The sequence below is a fragment of the Procambarus clarkii genome, chromosome 27 (assembly GCF_040958095.1).
Source record: "Procambarus clarkii isolate CNS0578487 chromosome 27, FALCON_Pclarkii_2.0, whole genome shotgun sequence".
NCBI classification, from domain to species: domain Eukaryota; kingdom Metazoa; phylum Arthropoda; class Malacostraca; order Decapoda; family Cambaridae; genus Procambarus; species Procambarus clarkii.
Window position 1 is genome coordinate 13,678,639 of NC_091176.1, and position 22,706 is coordinate 13,701,344.

The 22,706-nt window shown below is 41.1% G+C and overlaps 1 protein-coding gene across 1 annotated transcript; it reads left to right on the top strand.

Annotated features, from left to right (window-relative positions):
* Nucleotides 1-2,049: 2,049 nt before the first annotated feature.
* On the top strand, nt 2,050-21,499 carry Atg6 (Beclin-1-like Atg6). Its single transcript, XM_045749367.2, has 8 exons — nt 2,050-2,216; nt 3,968-4,096; nt 7,718-7,869; nt 8,209-8,415; nt 8,680-8,867; nt 12,186-12,459; nt 16,516-16,739; nt 19,580-21,499. The coding sequence occupies exons 2-8, from the start codon at nt 3,988-3,990 to the stop codon at nt 19,698-19,700; spliced, it is 1,275 nt and encodes a 424-aa protein (XP_045605323.1). The 5' UTR covers nt 2,050-2,216; nt 3,968-3,987; the 3' UTR covers nt 19,701-21,499.
* The last annotated feature ends 1,207 nt before the right edge of the window (nt 21,500-22,706 follow it).

Consider the following 22,706-nt stretch of genomic DNA (forward strand, 5'->3'; position numbering starts at 1 on the left):
AAAAACTGGAGGTATTTGAACCTGAACAACAGGTAGAGCAGTGGCAGTTTTTGCTGATGATTGATAAAGATTAAGCCACCCAAAAAGTGGCACGGGCATGAATAGCCTGTAAGTGGTGTCCCTTTTGATCCATTACCAGTATCAAGAGCTGATATGACCCGCCAATCGTACCTGGTACCTAATCACTGCAGGGTGAACAGAGGCATACAATTCAGGATCAGTGTTGACAGATTGGGCTAACAGTAGCGTATTGGGGCTCTTTGGGGAGCTCATCGTTCCTAATTTTTTTAGTTTCGCTACTTGCGATTTTTTAGCTAATTTAAAAATGAGTTGGGCTACTAGTGTTAAGAAAGTCAATAGTTGATTACTTGTACATTTTTTTTTTTTTTTTTTTTTTTTTTTGAGATGTATACAAGAGTTGTTACATTCTTGTACAGCCACTAGTACGCGTAGCGTTTCGGGCAGGTCCCTGGAATACGATTCCCGCCGCGAAGAATCGTTTTTTCATCCAAGTACACATTTTACTGTTGCGTTAAACAGAGGCTACAGTTAAGGAATTGCGCCCAGTAAATCCTCCCCGGCCAGGATACGAACCCATGACATAGCGCTCGCGGAACGCCAGGCATTTGTACATTTATAATGTAATGCGTGTAAAGCACAGCCGGCGTTCAACTGCCTGGTTGACCAGACCATCAACCGCTGGTCAGAGACCGGACAACCTGGGGACGTTCATCCTCGGAACCATGGAAAGAAAAAGGAACCTGCAAAGAAAAGGCAAGGCAAATTAATCCTCCCTTGGGGCGACAGACTTCCCAACCTTAATTGTCATTAGTACTTCATCCCGGGCAATGTCTTTGCAAGCAACCCAGCCTCCTGAAGTGATATCATGTAACTGTTTGGTGGAAAATACCAATATGTAGTGATGGACCATCAGTAAACCATGTATAGATGAGTATACAGATATTGCGTGTGAAGAACATTTGTGGGTTTTTGTTCGATATTATAAAGCTAAACACAGTAGGATTTTACCTCAGTTTATGGGACTAGTTTCAGTTACAAGCACTACCTCTGAAGCCTTGTATCAATACCTCAAATTTTTTTGGGGTCATATTGGAGTTGATCTGAAGTAGCGTCTTGCACAGACAGGGCATCAACTCTGTGTGTACAAGACGTGTGTGCCCTTAGGAAATCAGGATTAGCCCAGAGTCAATCCGCCCCGGCCAGGATACGAAGGAGTGTGATCGTTTCGGACACGAAACGATTCGATGAAGCTTTTAGTTTTCTATTTTTTTTTTTTTTTTTGAGATATATACAAGAGTTGTTACATTCTTGTATAGCCACTAGTACGCGTAGCGTTTCGGGCAAGTCCTTAATCCTATGGTCCCTGGAATACGATCCCCTGCCGCGAAGAATCGTTTTTTCATCCAAGTACACATTTTACTGTTGCGTTAAACAGAGGCTACAGTTAAGGAATTGCGCCCAGTAAATCCTCCCCGGCCAGGATACGAACCCATGACAGTGCTCGCGGAACGCCAGGCGAGTGTCTTACCACTACACCACGGAGACTGTAATATCTAAATAAATATAATATATTAAAATCGTATATATTGTTATGCCAGGCTGTATTAGCTTAGGCTAGGATGTATTGGGCTCAGTTGGGTTTGGTTAGGTAGGTTGGTTTGGGTTAAGTTAGGTTGGGTTGAGCTAGGTTAGGTTAAGTATGTAAGTAGGTTTAAAAATCCGCTAGCGAATCATCTTGTGTACAGTGTGACCTGTGTCCCATCTAATCTCGACCAGAATCTCCCGCGAAGATAGGGGAAGGTGTGTTACCACTGAGCCATTATAGACCTTTATTAACCTGTGTATAATAGTGGCTTCATATATAATTACTGTACTTTCGAAATAACCATGGTAATATGTTTTCCTTGTATACTCTATGAATAAAATATTAACATACTATATTATTAAACACTAAAACAATACAAATTCCCCTTGAATGCGAACTATAGAAAACGTGAAGATGTATCGGGAAGAGAAGCGATCATGCATTACTAACTCGCTCAGTCGTCACAGCCAAGTACAGTAATCACGAGTGATATTTTGTCTGTCTCTAAGACAGTTCTCCAAACCTGCAACACCTTATTCTACAACACCACTCTTGAAGTCATTGGGAGGAGGAAACCCTCATACATGGATTTCTGGAGGGAATAAAAACAGTGAGGAAGGATAAAGTGTTTTTAAGATATTAGAGAGCTTGCAGTCCCAGTGGCGTAGTGGTAAAGCACTCGCCTGGGTTCGTATCCTGGCTAGGGAGGATTGACTGGGTGCCAATCCTTAACTGTAGTCTCTGTTCACCCAGCATTGAAAGAGTACCTGATTGTTAAACGATTTGGCGGGTCGTATTCCAGGGAATATAGGATTAAGGACTTGCCCGAAACGCTGTTTGTGCTGGTGGCTGTTCAAGAATGTAAAAAGTCTTGTATATATAAGTGAATAAATAAAATTTTAGATATACTGTATATTTAGAGATATGAATATAATTAGTATGTCAATAAAATTATAAGCAGGAAGAAGTACAGTACTTCAATCTACTACAATTGGGTAATATATACAGCATGTTATGGTTTCCAGAGTTGGGAAAAAGTTATGTGTTAGACATCTTGAGGTTGTCCTGGGCCACTGGTCCCCAACCGTCTCTTTTACCACCAAGGACTCCCATGAATTTAAATACATTATCCCACAAACCACTGATTTTTTAAAGGTCTGTTTACTTGCCAAACCGATTTTATTAATAACAAACTCGTTTTTCCAATTTCATCTCTCAGCTGAAAGCAGTGTGAGTAACTGAGTATGCAATTAAATAAATGGAAGTATTAAAAACTTAGCCGTTAATGAGATGGTTGATGCAGCTTTATTGACACTGTGTTCTGAATTTCAGGTTTAGTTTTGGACAGTTTTAGGCATAGATCAGGTTCCACATTTGTTCTGTTTCTGTATTTTGATTTTATATAAAACGGAAGGGAATAAATGGAAGTATTAAAAACTTAGCCGTTAATGAGATGGTTGATGCAGCTTTATTGACACTGTGTTCTGAATTTCAGGTTTAGTTTTGGACAGTTTTAGGCATAGATCAGGTTCCACATTTGTTCTGTTTCTGTATTTTGATTTTATATAAAACTGCTGGGAGAAAGCCTGCTCCCTGAAATATCTGTGCTTTGGATGCCAGTTCTGGGTACTCACTTTTCACATAAAGCAAAAAATCTGATGAATTGTACTAAGGGAAACTTGACCGCGATGAATTGTCACACAAAAGTTCAGTAAAACTAGATTCTTCATTTGCAGTTAAATGTTACCTTCTTTACATATGTAAAATTATGAATTATATCTTACAGTTTTAGTGCTAATATGAATTATATACAGAGCATTTTTGGGCATAATGTGAGAAAAGAAATTGGTGAACAATATTGTATAAAAGTTTAATGTAGTTAAAAGTTGGGGTAGCTCTTAAAAATAAATGGGATCAGAAACATTTATGAATTAAAGAAGAGAAATACAGTAGAAAAAAATAGAATTGTTTGTGATGATTGGACCTCTATATCTAATAGGTGAATAGAGGCATCAGATGTAAAGGATCATCATCAGGTGTAGAGGCATCATATGTCTCGACCTGCCCAGTAATCCAATTCAGACACTTTTGGTTGTGAGATGACTTAATGCATTTTTTGAACTAAGCATTTTAAACAATACCCAAAAAAGATGTTTGATATGACAGTGGAAAATATATAAATAATCTTGGCAATAATGATTAATGTACAGTATATATCTAGTTTTCATTAAGCCATGCATGTGTATATATATATCGATACTTTATAAGTTTTACAGTACTATATACGATTATGAAATGAATATCAATGTAAACTATCACTATTATATTCAGTTTTATACAAATATTCAATGATGTCTGCAGGTTTGTTTGAACAAGAACTAATGGATCCTCGTGTGACAGTTAACTTTACGTGTCAGCGGTGCATGCATCCCATTCACTTGGATGCTGGATTCTCACATCTCAATGAACACACACTTGCTGAACTTGCTTGTAAGTACAGAAATGGTTTTCTTCCAGTCTACATGTTGGTTATCTTTATCTATTTTAGGTGGTGATGGAGATTGTGTATTAAACACAAAGCTTTATACCCAGTTTTGATGTAGAATTTTGGTAAAGGAGTTGTTTTCCAAGATTTGGTTTTCCATGGTCAGGGACAAGAAACCTGTTAGGCGTATCAAGATAACTTTGGCCTTTACTGTCCCTATTTAGAGGTTATCTAGAGATGATTTCAGGTCTTTAGTGTCCCCACGGCCCGGTCCTCGACCAGGCCTCCACCCCCAGGAAGCTGCCCGTGACAGCTGACTAACTCCCAAGTACCTATTTACTGCTAGGTAATAGGGGCATCAGGGTGAAAGAAACTCTGCCCATTGTTTCTCGCCGGCACCCGGGATCGAACCCGGGACCACAGGATCACGCGTCCAGTGTCCTGTCCGCTCAGCCACCGGCTCCCTTCCCAGAATACAATCCACATTAGTGACTTAACTTCCAGATACCTATTTACTGCTAGGTGAACAGAGGCATTGGGTGTAAGGAAACATGACCAAACATCTCGTCCTGCTCAGTTATAGAATCTGAAACAATTTGGTTGTGAGCCGAGTGTGCTGCCCCTAGGACACATATCTAGTTCTATTCCTTGCTGATAGGGTCACATGCATACTTAGGAAATAAAAATGAAAATTATGACAAAGTATATGTTGTTGATTTAGGGACTGCAATGGCAGTGGTGCTGTATATGCCCCAGTGTTCCCTTGAAGGATAAAGTATAAACCCTTAAAGCTATAATAACATTGCCTGTCAGCGGAAATTAAAGCTCTTGCAGCGAATAAGCACACTGATAGGCAGATGTTAAGGGAGCCTTAGGAGTCCCTCAGGAAGGCAAGCACTGACTCCCCACCCCACAGAAAACATTGAGTAGCCAAACTAAGTCAAGGCAAAATCATGGCCCCTCCTAAACTCGTATCCAAATGGGCAGAAGCATCTCCCAGTGACCTGCGGTAGAGTAGGAGACAGCCAACCACCATACCCTGAGAGCGAAAACGATTCTGATGTGATCAGAAGTTTTGCCTTTAGTGGCTTGTGCAGACTTATTTCAGTTCCTCCTGTGGAGTTCGGACCTCGTTTCATTGATGGACTCGGCCTCTTTCGAGTATGGGTCTGTCTTGTCATATTGGCTACATTGTGAGATGCAGAATTCATCCTGGCTCGCTGACAATCCTCTTTCTGGATGGACTGGCCCCCCCCCCCCCAGTGGATCCCTGAAGTTATTTTTGTTGGTTCATACTATAAAGTCACATCAGTTGCAAAAGGTTCCTAGTAGGCCTGTTTGGGCTGCTGGAGACCTGAACCAGAACCTGGCTTCCTGTCACAGAGGTGCAGGGAGCGGGTGATAATCCGCCACCCCACCAGAAAATGCCTCCAGAAAATCAGCACAGTTTTAATGACAACTAGAGGGTTCACAGTAAATGATGCCTTGGAACTACAATAAAGAACTCTGCAAATGATTCACACAGAACAAGGGATTCACTGAAATGAGCTCAAAACTTGTTAGTTCCAATTACAGTACCACCACCAAGCAGCCTGGCCCAGGCTCGCACCCAGTTCTGTTACTGATAATGGTGTCTTTGTTCTGCACCATATTGGAATCTGACCCAGTTGTCAGTTGAGTTAATCCCATGTACATATAGAATTCCAATAGTGGAACCATGTTGGAAAAGATGAGTGCCCAAAAGAAAATTGTTGAAAACATCTTGATAGGGTAATAAACACAAATTATTTATGTGTAAGAAGAAGGGCAGAAATATAACCTATATGAAGAACCTCTACCAGAAAAATATTTTAGGCAAAACTGAAGATATACAGGTATGTAGTTTTATAAAAGTAGCTTTCTTGGGGAACCCCTCTGGCTCCCTGAAATTATTTGGGCCAATATGCAATCATTAGACTTGGGCATTAGGCAAAGGAGTTCAGCCTACTGGAGACCATGAGCCAGAACTTGGCTCCCTCAGAGAGGCACAGGCAGCAATGGCCCTGGAAACCCCCCTTGTTGTTGGGGGTTTTCCTTATCTGCCATCGACCTGGGTTAGGCGCCCAGTGCATAACAAAACAGACCTCACACAGTAAGAAAATCACAACCAAAAGCCGAACAGAGAGGCAGAATTCCTTCAATTCCCAAGGAAGCAAGCAAACAAGTAAACGTCATACCACGCTGCCACGCCTCTCTTTCTTGCAGCCGCACCTTCCCCCCCCTTCCTAGGAGAGGGGATATCCAGACCCACCTCACCGGCTACTTAACCTCAGTTCATTGGCTAATGCAATCCAGGATGGTCGTCAAATCTGGCCTCTGTTTCCTGGCAGTATTTTTACCTTTGTGATGTCCTCTGCTGTTTGTGGTGTGGAGGCCATGTGTACCTGAAGTGTACCGGGGCTGCATGCACTTAGGGCAGCCTTCCCTAAGTGCCCTGTGAATACTACCCTTGCGTGTCAGGGTTGTCTTCCCTGGTGCATTTGGGACTCCATTTCCGTAGGGGTTTTTGCTACTTGACATCTACCCCGCGCTTGGGGCCAGCTGGGGTTTCGTGGCCCTTGTTTGGCCATGGGTAGGGAATGGTTTTGTTGCTGGTTGGGGCATCAAGGTGTTGTTTTGGTTGCCTGATGGGAGTCTGCTTGGTGTGACTATAGGACGACTTATATACTCTGGTGGCCCTCCGCTAGGCTCTCGTTATTGTACACTTCGTAGGGGTTTCAGTGTTTTGATCTCCCCCTTGTTAGCTTTGGGTCTAACTGGTTAGATCTGTCGGGGCTCGGTGGACCTATGGATGCATCTGGTTGTGGCTCTTCGCCATTATTTGCACGCCTTGGCCTCGGTCGCCGGGGACATGATCTATGGGATGACTTTTGCTTGTTTGCTTGTTTCTCTAAATAGGGGAAGTTCTGCCTCTGTTCAGTCTTTGGTTGCAATTTTCTTACCATGTGGGGTCTGTTTTGTTATGCCTACCTTTCTTGGTGCTAACCCCGGTCGATGGCAGACATAGAATGACCCCAAATACATGGGGGTTTCCATAGGCCATTGCTCCCTTTGCTTCTTTGAGGGGGGTCAGGTTCTGGCTCGTGGTCCCCAGTAGGCTGAACTTCAATTGACTGATGCCCCAGACTAATTTAACACATATCAGCCTGATAGCTCCAGGCAGCCTCCTGGGCTCATCCAGAAAATGGCGTTTTATTACATTCAACGCTGTTTTTTTATCAAATTACTTGTGTGCTCGCTTTGGGAGCACAAAGCCCTGCTCACTAGCCAATCAATTGTGTAATGCATATATATTTATACTAATTAATTTTAGAGTTTTGTGTCAGAAGCAAGATGGAAATATAGACATTAATGTGACTACATTTTTAGGAATATATGTATCTTAAGTGGAAGCTAAGATATGATTAAATAAAGAGTACCTAATAATTGGCAGTATTCAGACCCATCTTGATATTTTATCACCTATTCTATGTTTTGAGGTACTGGTATGCATATTGGTGATACCTTACTCAGTCACCTTCATGCAGTTAAAACATACCTAGCATTTTAAATGAATTTGTATATCTATATTCTTCTTTTTCACCTAGTGCCTATTTATCCTGGAGAAGAGGTAGAATTTGATCCATCAGACGTAGACAAATTGGTACCTCCACTGCAGCTGACTGACTCCGGCCATCACCCTCATGGCTTTACCTTGGTTGGAGAATCTGGTGACACTGAAAAGACACAGCCTCTTAAGGTACAATTCTAAAATCTCCTGGGTAGTAGATGTTTACTATCAAAATGGTTGGAAATCATTTATATGTAGAATATGTATACTGTGAGAAAATGCATCATAATATGCTGATTTTAGATGTACAGGTATATGAATTTAAAATATAAGTATTGTTGAATTTTAATACAGTACTTATAATACAACAACCCATTAAAATAGATCTTTCTGTACAGTATTATATAATGTGCTCAGTCTTGTAAAAGCATAGTACAGTACAGTAGTTCTTTACATTTGCATACTTGGGGTTTATATTTGCTCCGTTGTTTTCATTTATTCCACACGGAACTGTTGATACACTTTCAGGTAGCTACAGGCCTTTTTGACCTGGTAAGTTCCAACAGCGACATCGATCATCCTCTCTGTGAAGAATGTACGGACGCTCTCTTGGATTTAATGGACACAACATTGTCCAGAACTCAAAAGCAGGCACTGATGTCCCAGCAGCTACAAGCATCATTGGCTGACATGCCAAACATTGATGTTACTGCTCTTGAAAATGAATTGAAAAATGTTAGTGAAATGTTGTTGCTTTATTTTAACATTACAAAGTACTGTAGAATAGTCTTAGTATTTTTCAGTTAGCTTTTAGAATCTGAACGAACGAAACAAAAAGTCTGAACTCCTACACCCTGTACTTCTCATGCTTCCTGTATACCTTATAGCATCCTGCACTCATTACAATGCTTCTCATAACACAGTGATCAAATCATTTCTAGTTTTCTTCCAATATTAACCAACGAAGACATTTTATTTCGGGCATTTTCGTTTTTCCAGCTCCAACTTGAAGAGGAACGGCTTATCAGGGAGTTAGCAGAAGTAGAAGCTGAGCAGGATTTGGCTCAGAAAGTGTTGGGGAATCACGAGGAAGAAAAGGCACGATTGGAGGATGAGGAGGAGCGTTACTGGAGAGAGTATTGTACTCATAAGTCACAACTTACTGCTATGGAAGATGAGAATAGAAGGTAAAATTAATGAAATTGGTTGGTATTTGAATGATTAAATTTAAATATTGAAAGTAGGAGGTAAGGCAGCCCGAGTTATGTTGTGCTGTACAACAACTAGTTGATCCGAAGATCAGTTTGACACGGAGTTTTAGCTTTTGCAAAAACAGTAATTCTGTCACGAAACATGCAGGTTATCTGCTTTTATCTGTTCTGGGTGTCATGTTTACCTGTAAATGACACCCGTAAATATGATGTAGAGGAGTAGAAGATGTATTTTATCTGGATTTGTATCCTTTCTTATGTATTAATTTTGTTTATCAGAGATTTTGTACATTAACCATTACTTCCTCCTTTTGCAATATTCTAGCAGTGGTTTCTCTTCTACTATTTTTGCTTTGTCATAACTTAAAAGTATTTAACTTCAATGACCAAGGTAGTTTGTAGTGGAAAAGGATATGTAAACCAAAGCTTTACACTGCCACAGCCTTTATAGATCTGTAGAAATTATATAAAAAGTGAACAGAGGAGGATTGCATAGAGTTGAGCAAGTACGTGTATTGAGCATAATGAATGATTTATACACAGCAATTGTAGTAGGAGGCAAGAGTATGATTTACCCACCCCGGGTATCTCTAAGAAAATCCATAGTGTGCAAGCACCTTCCACATGATTTAATAAATCAAAATATGGCACCCAGTGGAGCAGAATTTGAGAGAGATTTGAGAGTAATGTACATGACTGGTGAGGGAGTAAAACAGTTACTGTACTTGGTTACTTCCTTGGGCAATTACCGTATTTGCCAGCATATAAGGCGCACTTTTTTTATTTTTAAATGTACTGTATCAAAAAAGTGCCCTGCATCTAATGCAGCCGTATTACAGATGGGAGACCGAGGGGCATAGGCTAGGGAGCCGGACGAGCATGCTGGGTAAGTTCGCTAGGCACAAAAATTGTTGCTAATGCTGTAATAAAATATTGAATGCAAGCCAAGTTATCACAGTCTGTTATCACAAACTTATGATATGTCGGCAGTTATGAAGGAAGCTCACATTATCTTACCCGGTATACATGACCCACACCTGATATGTCATACATTATTTGATGACTGTTACCTTTGACATTTATTCATTACCTAAATGAAAAATGTTCCTAGAAATTTGAAAGGAAAGTTCAACTTTCATCCGCCTGTCAGCCATTTGCAATGCGTGAATGACAACACCAGAGCGATGTGATGGTGCGCCACCGCCCTGGTGGCCTGATTCTGGCAACAAAACATAATAACCAGAAATACAAGTTTCACATCCTGTATTGCAATTCTTTTTCCCAAAATATAAACAACTACACCACAGCTGATCATAGAGGAGGTAAGAGTTGTTGTACAAAATCCACTTTAAAATATCTTAAAATAAATGTATGATGAAACATACTGTACTAAAGCAGTTTTTTCCACAAAATATCTTTGTAAAATAAGGGTGCATCCAATGCGAGGGTGCGTGTTTTACACCGGCAAAATTGGTAGCTGCTGCTTCTCCCATGGACAGTACTAGACGGCCAGTCTCACTCAACATTTGTTCTCATCATGGTAGAAGTATTTTCAAATGTCTGATAGGTTATACATTGGTATCTCCTATTTATATCATCTCAAACTCATTCATATATGAATCTATTGGCCCATGCTAGGCAGCTTTTATTTTTATTGTAGAAATAAATAGGAGCTACCTCATAGTCCATACATGAACGAGTTTGGGTGGATATAAATAAGAGCTGTCTCTTATTGATGAGAAGGCCTTCTGCAGTTCCTTTATTATGTTCAAATGATGATTGGTTGACCAATCATCAATTCAAATGATGATAACAAACATAAGAGTTGTGAAAATTATGTGAACATAATCAGCATACATATGTAAATGTAATGGAATTTTATACCATGACAATTACCGCATTTGCATTGTAAGGTAATCATGAAACGATAACAGGATTTTTTCATGGATCATGGTAAACTATACTACATCCATATAGAGCTGTTATATCCATATTAGCATCATTGGTGAAAACCTAGACAGAAATAATTTAACACTACATACACAGTAACTGCATTGCTTAGTGAATGGCCCTGTGATGATAACTGCACTTCAAGGGTTAAATTGAGAGGAAGTAGGACAAGAGGACATAGTGGGAAGCTGGAAATGCAAAGTTGTCGAAGAAACGTAAGGAAATTGTTAAGAGTTGTGTGTATAGGTATTCAACAAGTACTTTCACTGAAAGTAGTAGTGGCAGCCATCTCCACTCACAACTTGAAAGCCTGATTTAACAAAACTTAAACATGATGAAAGTTAAAATAAAATGTTCACCTAGCTCTAAATATAGGTATGCAGGAATTAGACAAGTGAACCACTGTTGTGGGTGGCATCCTGGGAGTGGTCAGTCATTGGCTTAGGGAAGGCTTAGGCTTAGGTTTATCAAGGCTTAGGGAAGCCTTCATAAGTCTAACAGATTTCCTGTCTCGCAAGTTTGGAAACCATATAACAAATGTGTTCTAATGCTGCTGGTGTCTACTCTATTTCCTGTTCGTCTTGTCCTCTCCAATACTTTGGCGAAACTGGTCGTACACTTAATGACAGACTTAACACAAGAGAAGTGTTAAGTCTGCAGATACTAACAATGCTCTCTTCTGCCATGTGAGGGATTCTAATCATCCCATTGATTGGTCTTCCTCCAAAATAATCTTTCCTGCCTCTACTCTACACAGACGCCGTCTTGTTGAATTGGCTCTAATACACAATGTACCCAACATGAACTTGAGTCCTGGCTTTGTTGCTGTGGACTCTTCCCTTTCACAGTATATACTCAAATGCTCTAATCTTTCTAACAAACGTGACTTTACATAAGCTTACCCTTTTCATTTACCTTTCTTTCTCTTTCCTTTCTTTCTCTTTTCTCTCTTTTTTCTGTTGATTGTCTTCTCCTACGTTCCCTCGCTTTCCTCTTCTCATTATTTTCTCCTTCTCTTTCAGTGGTTATAATAGGAAGTGCCTCGTATGGGCCAATAGGCCCTCTGCAGTTCTTACTACTAGCCCCTCTACTACACCTTACTTTGCTCCTCATCTCTCTCGTGCCTATTTATTGCCTGTCTCTACTTCATCACAATTGACTTGAGAATGGTCCAGGACGGACCGAAACGTCGTCGTCCCTTCACATTCTAGTGTGTGGTCTTGTCATCAAACCATATACAGTTTTAATAGATTTGTCATATATCAAATCTAATGTAATCTGCCATGTGAATTTAAACTATTTCATATAGGATTTATAAAAAAAAAAAATTCTTTAATTTTTCAGCCTTAAAAGTCAACTGAGCTACACACAAAACCAACTTGAACGACTAAAAAAGACAAATGTGTTTAATACCACTTTCCATATCTGGCATTCTGGCCATTTTGGAACAATAAATAATCTTCGCTTAGGTCGACTCCCTACTGCTCCTGTCACCTGGCAAGAGATAAATGCTGCATGGGGCCAGACTGTTTTGCTCTTGGCTTCTCTAGCAAGGAAAATAGGACTCAAATTTTCAAAGTATAGATTGGTTCCTTTTGGCAACCACTCATATATTGAGGTTAGTAATTTTTAGCATTAATATGATTTTTTTCTGTGGGAAGTCCTTACGGCCCCTTCTTGGCTTCCTGGAACTATCGGACTGATATACGATATATTAGTCTGGGGCATCAGTCAATTGGAGTTCAGCCTACCGGGGACAAGAAGCCAGAACCTGGCTCCCTCAGCAGGTTATCTTGAGAGGCAAAGGGAGCAATGGCATATGAAAACCCCCATATGTTTGGGAGCATTCCATGTCTGCCATCGACCAGGGTTAGGTACCCAGAAAGGTAGGCATAAAAAACAGACCCCCACTTTGTAACAAAATTGCAACCGAAGACCGAACAGAGAGGCAAGTTGCCCCTTTGATCCCGCTTACGTTTTGGTGTCCTCTTCGAGGGGTTTTCTTACCCCCCCCCTTCCCTGTATGAGTATGAAATGGGGTCGGTTCCTTCCCCGGGTTCGGTTCCAGGTTCCCTTGGTTTCTTTGGCTCCTTCTTTCCAGAGGTTTTCTTGCCTCTCAAATCTCGCTTAAGAAGGCTTGGGAAGCTGTTGCTGTGTGCCTCCTACAAGACCAGATTTTGCCTGTGATGGATTCATCCTCATTTGAGTTCAGTTCTTCTTCCCTGTATTAGGTGCATTGTGAGGTCCCAGAGTCTTCCTGGCTTGCAGACTGCTCTTTTCCCGCTTCTTTCCAGTGCCGAAACAGAACTGTGCCAAGTGCTTGGATGGTGTGTCTGGAGCTCTGGGATGCATATTGGCATGTCTCGATTCATCTGGGGTTCAGGGACTGGCTAAGTTTTGTGGTGGGGCAGCAGGCTTACTGCTTTCGTTGCCTTCCTTTTGGCTTAATTCTGACACCTCTCATATTCACGTGTTTTACCCAGGTGGTGGTGACCCGTCAGTGTCTGCTAGGGATTCGGGTTCTGGCCTACCTTGACAACAGGTTGGTGTGGGCTCCCAGTTGGTCTGTATGTCTGCTCGCCGAAGGTGTGGTTCTTTTCCATCTCACCAGGTTTGGGTTCCTGGTGAACTGGAGGAAGTCCTATCTGGTACCATCTTGGGTGCGGACCTGGCTGGGCCTCATATGGGACTCTCAGACCGCTTCCTTGTCTCTCCTTCTGGAGGCATTGCTGAGGCTGCGGTCCCTCCTCCAGGTTATTCGAGCAGTTGTGCAGGAGTCTAAACTTTGTCATGCTGGTTTACCCGCCGGATCGGTTCTGGCTTCGATGTCTGTTCTGGTTACTCTGGAGCCATCCCTTTCATCTCTCTCTCTCTCATGATCGCTGGGTTTGGCCTGCGGGGGCCTTGTGTCGGTTGCTGCATCGCCAGCTTCCTCTTTGGGTTCTTCTGGGTTCAGTGCCTTGGTGTTGCCCGAGCCCTCGCTCAATGTGTTCATGGACTTGTTGTCTCTTGACTGTGGCTTTGTGACGAGTCCTCACCAGGCCAACCAGGGGCAGTGGGGTCTATCCTTTTGTCGGGCTTACAGCATGGTGCGGGAGTTCGAGGTGGTTTGGCTGTCGCTTCAGAGGGTTCTGATCGCTTGGGGTTCTACAATCCTTTTCCATTTGGACTCAGTGGTTCATTGTCTGAACTGCAGGGGTTCTCTTCAGGCCTTGGCTCTTTGGGGCTGGTCTCTTTGAGTGACTTGTCTGCTTGATTCTCGGGGTTTGGCTGTCTGTGCGGTTCATATCCAGGGAAATTCCAACGTCCTGGCGGACGGCCTATCTCGGTTAATTCATCTGTCCATAGAATGGACAGTAGACACCAACTCCTTCAGTTGGCTCTTCTTTGACATACTGGCTCCCGGAGCTGGACCTCTTCGCATCAACGTAGTCTCAGTGTCTCCTGATATACGTGGCGCCCTTCCTAGACTGCAGAGCCGTTGCGGTTGATGCCTTTCAGCAGGACTGGGCGAGGAGGGGTTATCTGTTCCTCTTTTCACTGGTCCAGCTGATGCTTCGGGTTCTGGGTCATTTGGAGTATTACCATGGGAGATTGGCCCATCTAGCCCCTTTGTGGCTGGCCCAGTATTGGTTTCGGGTGCTGCTTGCTTGGTGTCCAACTTCAGTGTGTTTTCAGGGGTCTCCTCCTCTTTCAGCAGATCGGACCGGTCCAGTACATGGATGGGTTGGTTTACTCCGCTGCTCTTCGCGTTTGGTCTTTTTGACGTGGGTTTATCACCATTTGTATGGTGATCAGGTGGCTTCTTTGATGATGTCCCACCTGTGAGCTTTGTCTCGGTGAAAGTATGAAGTTTCCTGGCATTCTTTTCGGCATTTTATCTCTTCGTCGGTTGTCTTCTATTTCCGATTGGGTTGTTTTGTCCTTCTTTCTTGTCTTTTTCAGGACCGTCATTTGATGCCCAATACTGTCACCTCTTACATGCGGTGCTGGCAGAGCCACTCCAGCTTGCATTCAAGGTGAGTGTCTCTTCAGCACCGTTTTGCAAACTTTCTCGTGCTTTGTTTCACCTCCAGCCAGCTCGTGCGCTGCCTGAGCCATTTTGGTCCTTGGACCGGATGCTCTCTTTTTTTTCTCTACACTACTCGGTTTGTGGTGGCCCCCCTTCATTTCAAGATTGTTTTTCCAAAGTTTTGCTTCTGTTAGCATTGGCCTCTGGGGATCAGGTTGGTGAACTTCATGCTCTCCTCCAGTACAGGGGTTTCTGCTTTTTTGGTCTTGGTGATCGGTTTGTTCATTTGCAGCAGTCTCCTTTCCTGGCGAAGAACGAAACAGCGACCTTTCGGAGGGGCTCTTGGGTCATTGATGCTTGGGTGGTCAGGCCGGGGATGCATCATGTGTTATCTGGTTGCGGCTCTTCGCCATTATCTGTGCGCCTCAGCTTTCGTGGCTGGGGATGCGCTTTGGGGATCCGATTTCCCTCTTTCCTTGTTCCAGGGCTCAGGTCTCCCAGGTTGTTCTCAGGGTTATGGGGTATTAGGTCTCGCCAGCCTGCGGCCTACCCCACATGCCCATGACATTCGTTAGTTTGCAGCTTTGGCTGCTGTGTTTGGCAACATGTCTTGGGCTAACATTCAGGCACAGGGGTTTTGAAGGTCGAACAGGATACTGACTGCCTGCTATCTGGTCAATATTCCTGGTCCCGGTTGTTCGTGTGCGGCTTTGGGTCGCAGGTTGCAGCCAGTTGTCTCGACTTCGAGTTGAAGAGCTCATGGCAGCCTCCTTCTGGGTAAGTCCCTCTTTTACTTGTCTTTGGGTAGGTATAGCCCTTGTCTTTAGGTTAACTTTAGCCTCCCTACAGAAAACTAGCGTTGAATGTAATGAAATGCCATTTTCTGGGTGAGCCCAAGAGGCCTCCTGGTATCCTCCCACCATCTGGTTGACGGTTTTTGTTTTGTTTTGATGTTCAGCCTCTGAACTAAAGGTGTGAGTAGCCGGCATGAGGGGCGGGGGGGGGGGGGGGGGTCCGAGGAGGGGAAGGTTGCACGGACAAACAGCACAGTGGCAGTGTGTGATGTTTGCTCGTTTGCTAGTTTCTTAGGGTTGGAAGAGTTCTGCCTCTGTTCGGTTTATAGTTGCAATTTTCTTACCAAGTAGGGTCTGTTTTGTTATGCTTACCTTTCTGGGTGCCTAACCCTGGTCGATGGCAGACATGGAATGCTCCCAAACACATGGGGGTTTCCATAGGCCATTGCTCCCTTTGCTTCTCTGAGAGGGGGGGGGGGGGGCAGATCCTGGCTCATAGTCCTCGGTAGGCTGAACTCCAATTGACTGATGCCCCAGACTAATATAGCCTATATCAATCCGATAGCTACAGGAAGCCTCCGGGGCTCACACAGATAATGGCTTTTCATTACATTCAACGCTGGTTTTATATTCAATAATACTTTAACGTTGTTAAAAGCTCCTTTCTGAGTATGTTCAGTCTGTTGCACCCATACGTATAACATGGCTGAGTGCTTATGATGCTCACAATTGCAGTCAGGCAAAATAACATTGTCACTAGTGCCACAGAAGGCTTTAGCTTATTTGTAGAGTTGTATAAATTGCTTCACAGCATTAGACAAAATCTATCTAGTCAAAATGAACTAAGACTAACATTTTCTGTTAACAGGTTATTGGTGAAAATCGTGAATTACCCTTGTATGGATCTGGTGGATTCCGATTTTTGTGGGATACCAAGTTCGATGCAGGGATGACTGCCTTTTTGGAATGTGTAGCAGAATTTCAACAGCATGTGGAAGCACAAGGTGGCCAGGCAGCTCGTTTTTGTCTGCCATATCGTATAAATAAACACTGTATTGAAGATCCTACTTCTGGCAATTCTCTTTCTATAAAGTAAGTCTAGTAAATTAAGCAAGAGTTTAAGACAAGTGATGACCTCAGGTATTAAATCATTTGGCTGTGGTCATCTATTGGGACGGGTAAGGGTAAATTATAAGTTTTATTTAACCTTTCAAATACTGTGTCATTCAGGAATGATTACGTAATTTCTGACCCCTCTGCGCAAGTCAGTGAAGGGATGATTAAAAGTACGGTACTGTGCTGCATAAGATTTAAAAGTCCTTCATGTACATGGGGCTTGCATTTCCTTCCTCAGGCCTCCATTAAACAGATGCCATCTTAGGGAAGACAATTGTGGGGACCCCTCCTGGGTGTGAGGGGCCTCGGTACTGAGAGAAAGGAGCTATTGCGGTAAAGTGCTAACCCATTAGACCAAATAGCACTGGGAAGGGGGTCAGAATAAGGATTTTGAATGGGACAGGGTGAAGGAATGGTGCCCAATCACTTGAAGGTCTGGGATTGAATGCCGACCTACATGAAGTAAGACCGTCGCTCTACTGTCCAGATCAAGTACCGAGAGAGCGACCACGAGTAGTGCATGCAGCAGATCTTGGTGTCATAGATGATCGTGACTGTAATAAGACTGTGCACAAGGTTCAGATATCAGTGAACACAATGCTGGTTATGATGAGAAAATCCACAGGAGCCATAACAAGAAAATCTACAGTAGCTGTGATGAGGATTTGAATCCTCGTTACGGCTCCTGTAGATTTTCTCGTTGCGATATCACAATGTGATTTCTCTGTGTATTGAAATAGGGGTGATGGGTAGAATTATTGGACAACAGAGCCATAGTGCATGGGGGTAATTGTGTGAAACCCCGGCTTGGCTTTAGTGGAAGCCTCGGGAATCCTCGAGGGTGCAACAATACCCCAGGTTGCAATTTTTTTATCATGTTGTGGCATAGTCATTCAGAGCATGCATCTGGGAATACCCAGCGCATAGGTGCGAATCCTCATCACGGCTCCTGTGATTTTCTCATTGATATACAGTATCACGATAATGTGATTCCTGTGTGTGCCATGCATATTCTTCTGTCTGCAACCGTGTATATTCTTCTGTCTGCAACCGTGTGTATTCTTCCTTCTGTCTGCAACCGTGTGTATTCTTCCTTCTGTCTGCAACCGTGTATATTCTTCTTTCTGTCTGCAACCGTGTGTATTCTTCTTTCTGTCTGCAACCGTGTGTATTCTTCTGTCTGCAACCGTGTATATTCTTCTGTCTGCAACCGTGTGTATTCTTCTTTCTGTCTGCAACCGTGTGTATTCTTCTTTCTGTCTGCAACCGTGTGTATTCTTCTGTCTGCAACCGTGTATATTCTTCCTTCTGTCTGCAACCGTGTGTATTCTTCCTTCTGTCTGCAACTGTGTGTATTCTTCCTTCTGTCTGCAACCGTGTGTATTCTTCCTTCTGTCTGCAACTGTGTGTATTCTTCCTTCTGTCTGCAACTGTGTGTATTCTTCCTTCTGTCTGCAACCGTGTGTATTCTTCCTTCTGTCTGCAACTTTGCATATTCTTTCTTCTGTCTGCAACCGTGCATATTCTTTCCTTTGTCTGCAACTGTGCATATTCTTTCTTCTGTCTGCAACTGTTCATATGCATCCTTGTGTCAATAACCTGTGTATTAACCAGATCTGCATGCATCATCTTAGGAAAGGTTAAGTATGACGTACTGTACTGTGCATTGATTTGCATGCAAGGCGGCAGTGTACTGTACTTTATATACAGTGGAACCTTGAATAACGAATTTAATTCGTTCCGACATGAGCTCGTCATGTGAAATGCTCGTCTTTCAAAACAAATTTTCTCATTTAAAATATTGGAAATAAAAATACTGTAACCCGTTCCACCACCGAAAACATCAATATGATTTTTTATTTTTTAGATAATGGTTTATAACATTTGTTCTTTTTTCAAATTTGTTCACTTTTTTTTTCTTTTTTCTTTTTTTCTTTTTTTAGCAAAAGGTTCGTTCAGTTCATGTCAGGTAGGCTGCTCCATGTTTATAAAAAAAAAATAAAAAAAAATTAACAAATTTGAAAAAAGGACAAATGTCATGAAGGTTCGTTCAGTGTTTGTCAGGTAGGATGCTCCATTATGACAATCTTTATTTGTTTCAAATGTGTTCAATTTGTTTTGTATTTTTCATTTATTTATTAATGGAGCAGCCTACCTGGCACAAACTAAATGAACGTTTGACATTTGTCCTTTTTTTTCTTTTTTTTTTTTTTTTTTTTTTTTTTTAAGGAACTTGGAGCAGCCAACCTGACATACACTGAACGAACCTTTTTGACATTCTTTTTTCAATTTTTTTCAATTTTTTTTCTTCTACGAAAAAAATTCAATGCTTTGCAACATCACAGCAGTCACTCCTTTACAACCCAGCATCATTAGCATCTTTAAAACAAACAAATAATGTATTTGCATTGTGGAGGCATCCGAGAATGTGCGAGAAGCAGCTGGAACGCCCCATGTGGTTTTCTCGTTAATCAAACGAGCGCTCGCCAATTGCGACAAATTATCGGCGCATTCGTTATTCAAAATGCTCGTAAATTGAGGCGCTCGTCACTCGAGGTTCCACTGTATATGTAGAAATGATTTATAGGGCACTATTACTTAATGGAAAATTAGGGTGCTTATTTAAGATGTGTTAAGGTTTAGTACAGCTATTCCATCCTATTACTGTAGCTGGAGGTAGAGGTGCTTGACGAAAGGCACACACCAAGGTGCTTTTTAGGGTTTTTGGTTAAATAATTAATGTAAGATTCATAAGTTCAATCTAATATTATACTTTAATTATAATATGCTACTAAGACAGTTGATATCTTTTACAGGATGCAGTTCAACAGTGAAGAGCAGTGGACCAAAGCTCTCAAGTTCCTTTTGACTAACCTCAAATGGGGACTTACATGGGTATCTTCAGCCCTCTTTTCTAGTACACAGGGCGAAACTTAGGAAAACAGGAATGATTGTGGTGGTTTGTGTAAATATCTCGATTGGGACTGGGAAGAGAAACAGGTGGGGTGTTCAAGAATGTTATGAACAATCCATGTTTATTATATTCATTTTTTTTTATATTTAAGAAAAAATATTTAATGTATTTTGGATTTATTTTTTTCTGGCAGGGAACCGTTAGTGGCTCCCTGAGCTAATGGAACACATGGAATCACCAAGCCTTAGCCCTGCATGCTAGGGCTCTGAGACCCAACCATTGTATACTGGAAGCCATGACCAAAATCTGGCTCACTGTAAAGGAAGGGGGAGCAGGGGATAAGAGATCAACCACAAAACTTGGGGAAGTTCGTTTTCTTTTGTCTAAGCTTGCTGATGAGTTTCCTCCTGATTAGTTGTTAATCTCTTATTCCCTGCTTCACTTGCTTTGTAGAGTAAGTTAGTCTTGATCTAGCTCCTTGAAGGTGACAGATGGGTTTTGAAGGTCTGGTGTGTTAACGAAGGCTTGGTGGTACATTGTAATAGTAGATAGAGCTGAACTTGTGTAGCATTTCAGGAATTAAGCAAATTTATAGGATAAAAATTATGTGAATTATGTAGTATGAAGTGCTTAGAAAAATGTATAGATTTAAGCACAATAAGACAATATAGATATGTTAAAAATAGGATGAAAAGTTAGTCCTGTACACTACTGTACAGTGAAAAAAAGAAAGCAAAATAATATTAGAAATTGGCTGTGTTTTCAGCAGAAATTAATGTATAAATATGATAAGTCTGTAATGCATGCATACAAATGGTAAAGGGGCATAGTACAGAAAATTGTGATGGAAAAGTGTGAATGGGGATTGTATTGGTGATGAATTAAATCAATAAATTTGTATTGTTCTCCATTCTGTGATTTGGAAGGTTTGGTTCATTGTCTCACTTTTTACTGTATTATTAAATTTAAGAAGTGTGAGATATTTTGAGATATGTGGGATGAAGGCAGCTCAGTTTGAGAACTTGATCATTGGCTGTGAGTCATGTGAAACATTAATTTCATTGATTAACTAAGGTCATGTGGAACCTAAATTTTGGTGATAAACAAAAGGGATTAACTACTGCAGGGAATTAAATTAGGTTTTTTGTTTTGCGGATAAGTTGCAAGTATGGCTATATCCAACCATAGTTTACCAACAACTATTTTTTAGTGAGAGCTTAACCAATTACAAAATATCTTCAGTTGGTTTTCACAATACTATATAGTCTTCCTGACTTGACTCCGTCTTTTGATAACTACTTCAGCTTACATTCACATCTTGGTTTGGTTTAGGCTTAACATATATTAAGTTTTTTCAGGAAGTAACTTGCTGCACTAAAGTAGCAAACATTCAGCGCATGAATATAGTGAACCAGTTATGAATCTTATAGCTATAGCCAACTGACACAGCCAAATGGTGCACTATTTTTAAGCAGTATATATCACATGATGCTTAAATATTTAAAAAATTGGGTGACTTTCCAAATTGAAGTACAGTACAATTATAAGGAAGAATTTGAGGTAAACTTTGAACACACACACACACACACACATGATCTCTTCCTTTCACCTTGTTGCCTGTCATAATGGTCCCCCTTCTAACAAATTGTTGATTATTTTGATAGATTATAAGTATTATGTTGCAGTTGTGTCAAATATCCACATATTTTTCAGGGTTATCACTTAAAATTATAAATTGTGTATTTTAGAAATTAACCAGATTAGAAGTTGAAGAGATTTCATTAGCATGTAGAGTTTTAGGAAATAAAGCTCTGGAATATTACAGTATAGTTTCAATGTAAATTAGTTTTAACTTTTTTTTCATTAATGTCTAATTTATTCTTGTATAACCAATCACAAAATTATTGTAGCACATTCTTATTGTTAACATTACTTTTTTCATTCACAGTTTGTTCGAATTGACTTGTATCGCATCTGAACATGCATTGCAAAATGGAGGAATTATAATTGTAGTTTAGATTTTACAAAATTTAATATTAACTGAAAGAATAAAATAAAAACATATTTAATAAAAAATGAAGACTGCAATTCAAGGAAATTCTAAGTTCATTAGCTTAAATTTCTATCAGTTCAAATTTTTAAAATAAATAACTATATATATATATACTACATGCTATTGAGGTAATTAAATAAGTGAAAATAAACAAAAGTTCCAAATGTGTAATGTATACAGGCAAATTTAAACATGGAACAAAATTAATAATTGAATATTAATGAAATTATAAGCAATTAAGCAAAACTGGTTGTGTTACACAGTTATAGGGTAAGCAAGCATCTATCGTGATTATAATTTCAAAATTGTATTGGTTAATCATTACAGTAAACTGCTGATGTTGGTTGTATGGTACATAGTTGTGCTACATGCAGCATAGTGAATGTTGTATTTCCCAAGATATTTTCTCTTTATTTTTTGTCTTATATTTTCTAGACAATTTGCTACTCTAATTGGAAGACATCCAGAAAGTCAGCATAATTTTACAAACAACTGGAGGGCTTACAGAAATCAAAGCCTTGAAATTGCCAAACAGCTCTGCAAAAGATTCAAATGAAACCATATATTCACTCAAAACTGACTCAAACTCATTAGTACCGATGGCAGCTTCCAGGGAGTCCAATTCTGAGCCCAAGGCTAGCTTTCCTGGTCAGTTCTGTTGCTGATATAGTGGTGGTTAATACTGTCTGTAGTGCTCTGTCAGTCATGGCAAGCCCCTCTGTTTCGAACCAAGTGCCACCTATCCTTGGATTTCCTTCGTCCTGTAAGGGCCATGTTCTCATATATTGCTCTTTGCTTCAAGTATTAGCTTTAAGTGCATGTTTACTCTCAAGCTTGTTGTGTGAGCCTGGCTTCTATGTCACTTCAAACTGCATTTGCTCAGGGTTTTCTTCCCTGGGTGTTGGCTAGTGCTGCCCTTGCACTGACTGTTACTTCTCTGGTATCTTTGGGAGTTCGTCCATGAGAGGCCTGGCCA

Excerpts from the sequence above, each read along its gene's own strand:
- Atg6 (XM_045749367.2), top strand. The coding sequence starts at position 3,988 with ATGGATCCTCGTGTGACAGTTAACTTTACGTGTCAGCGGTGCATGCAT. Across the intron at positions 7,870-8,208 it reads AAAAGACACAGCCTCTTAAG|GTAGCTACAGGCCTTTTTGA; the intron begins GTACAATTCTAA and ends ATACACTTTCAG. Across the intron at positions 12,460-16,515 it reads GCAACCACTCATATATTGAG|GTTATTGGTGAAAATCGTGA; the intron begins GTTAGTAATTTT and ends TTCTGTTAACAG.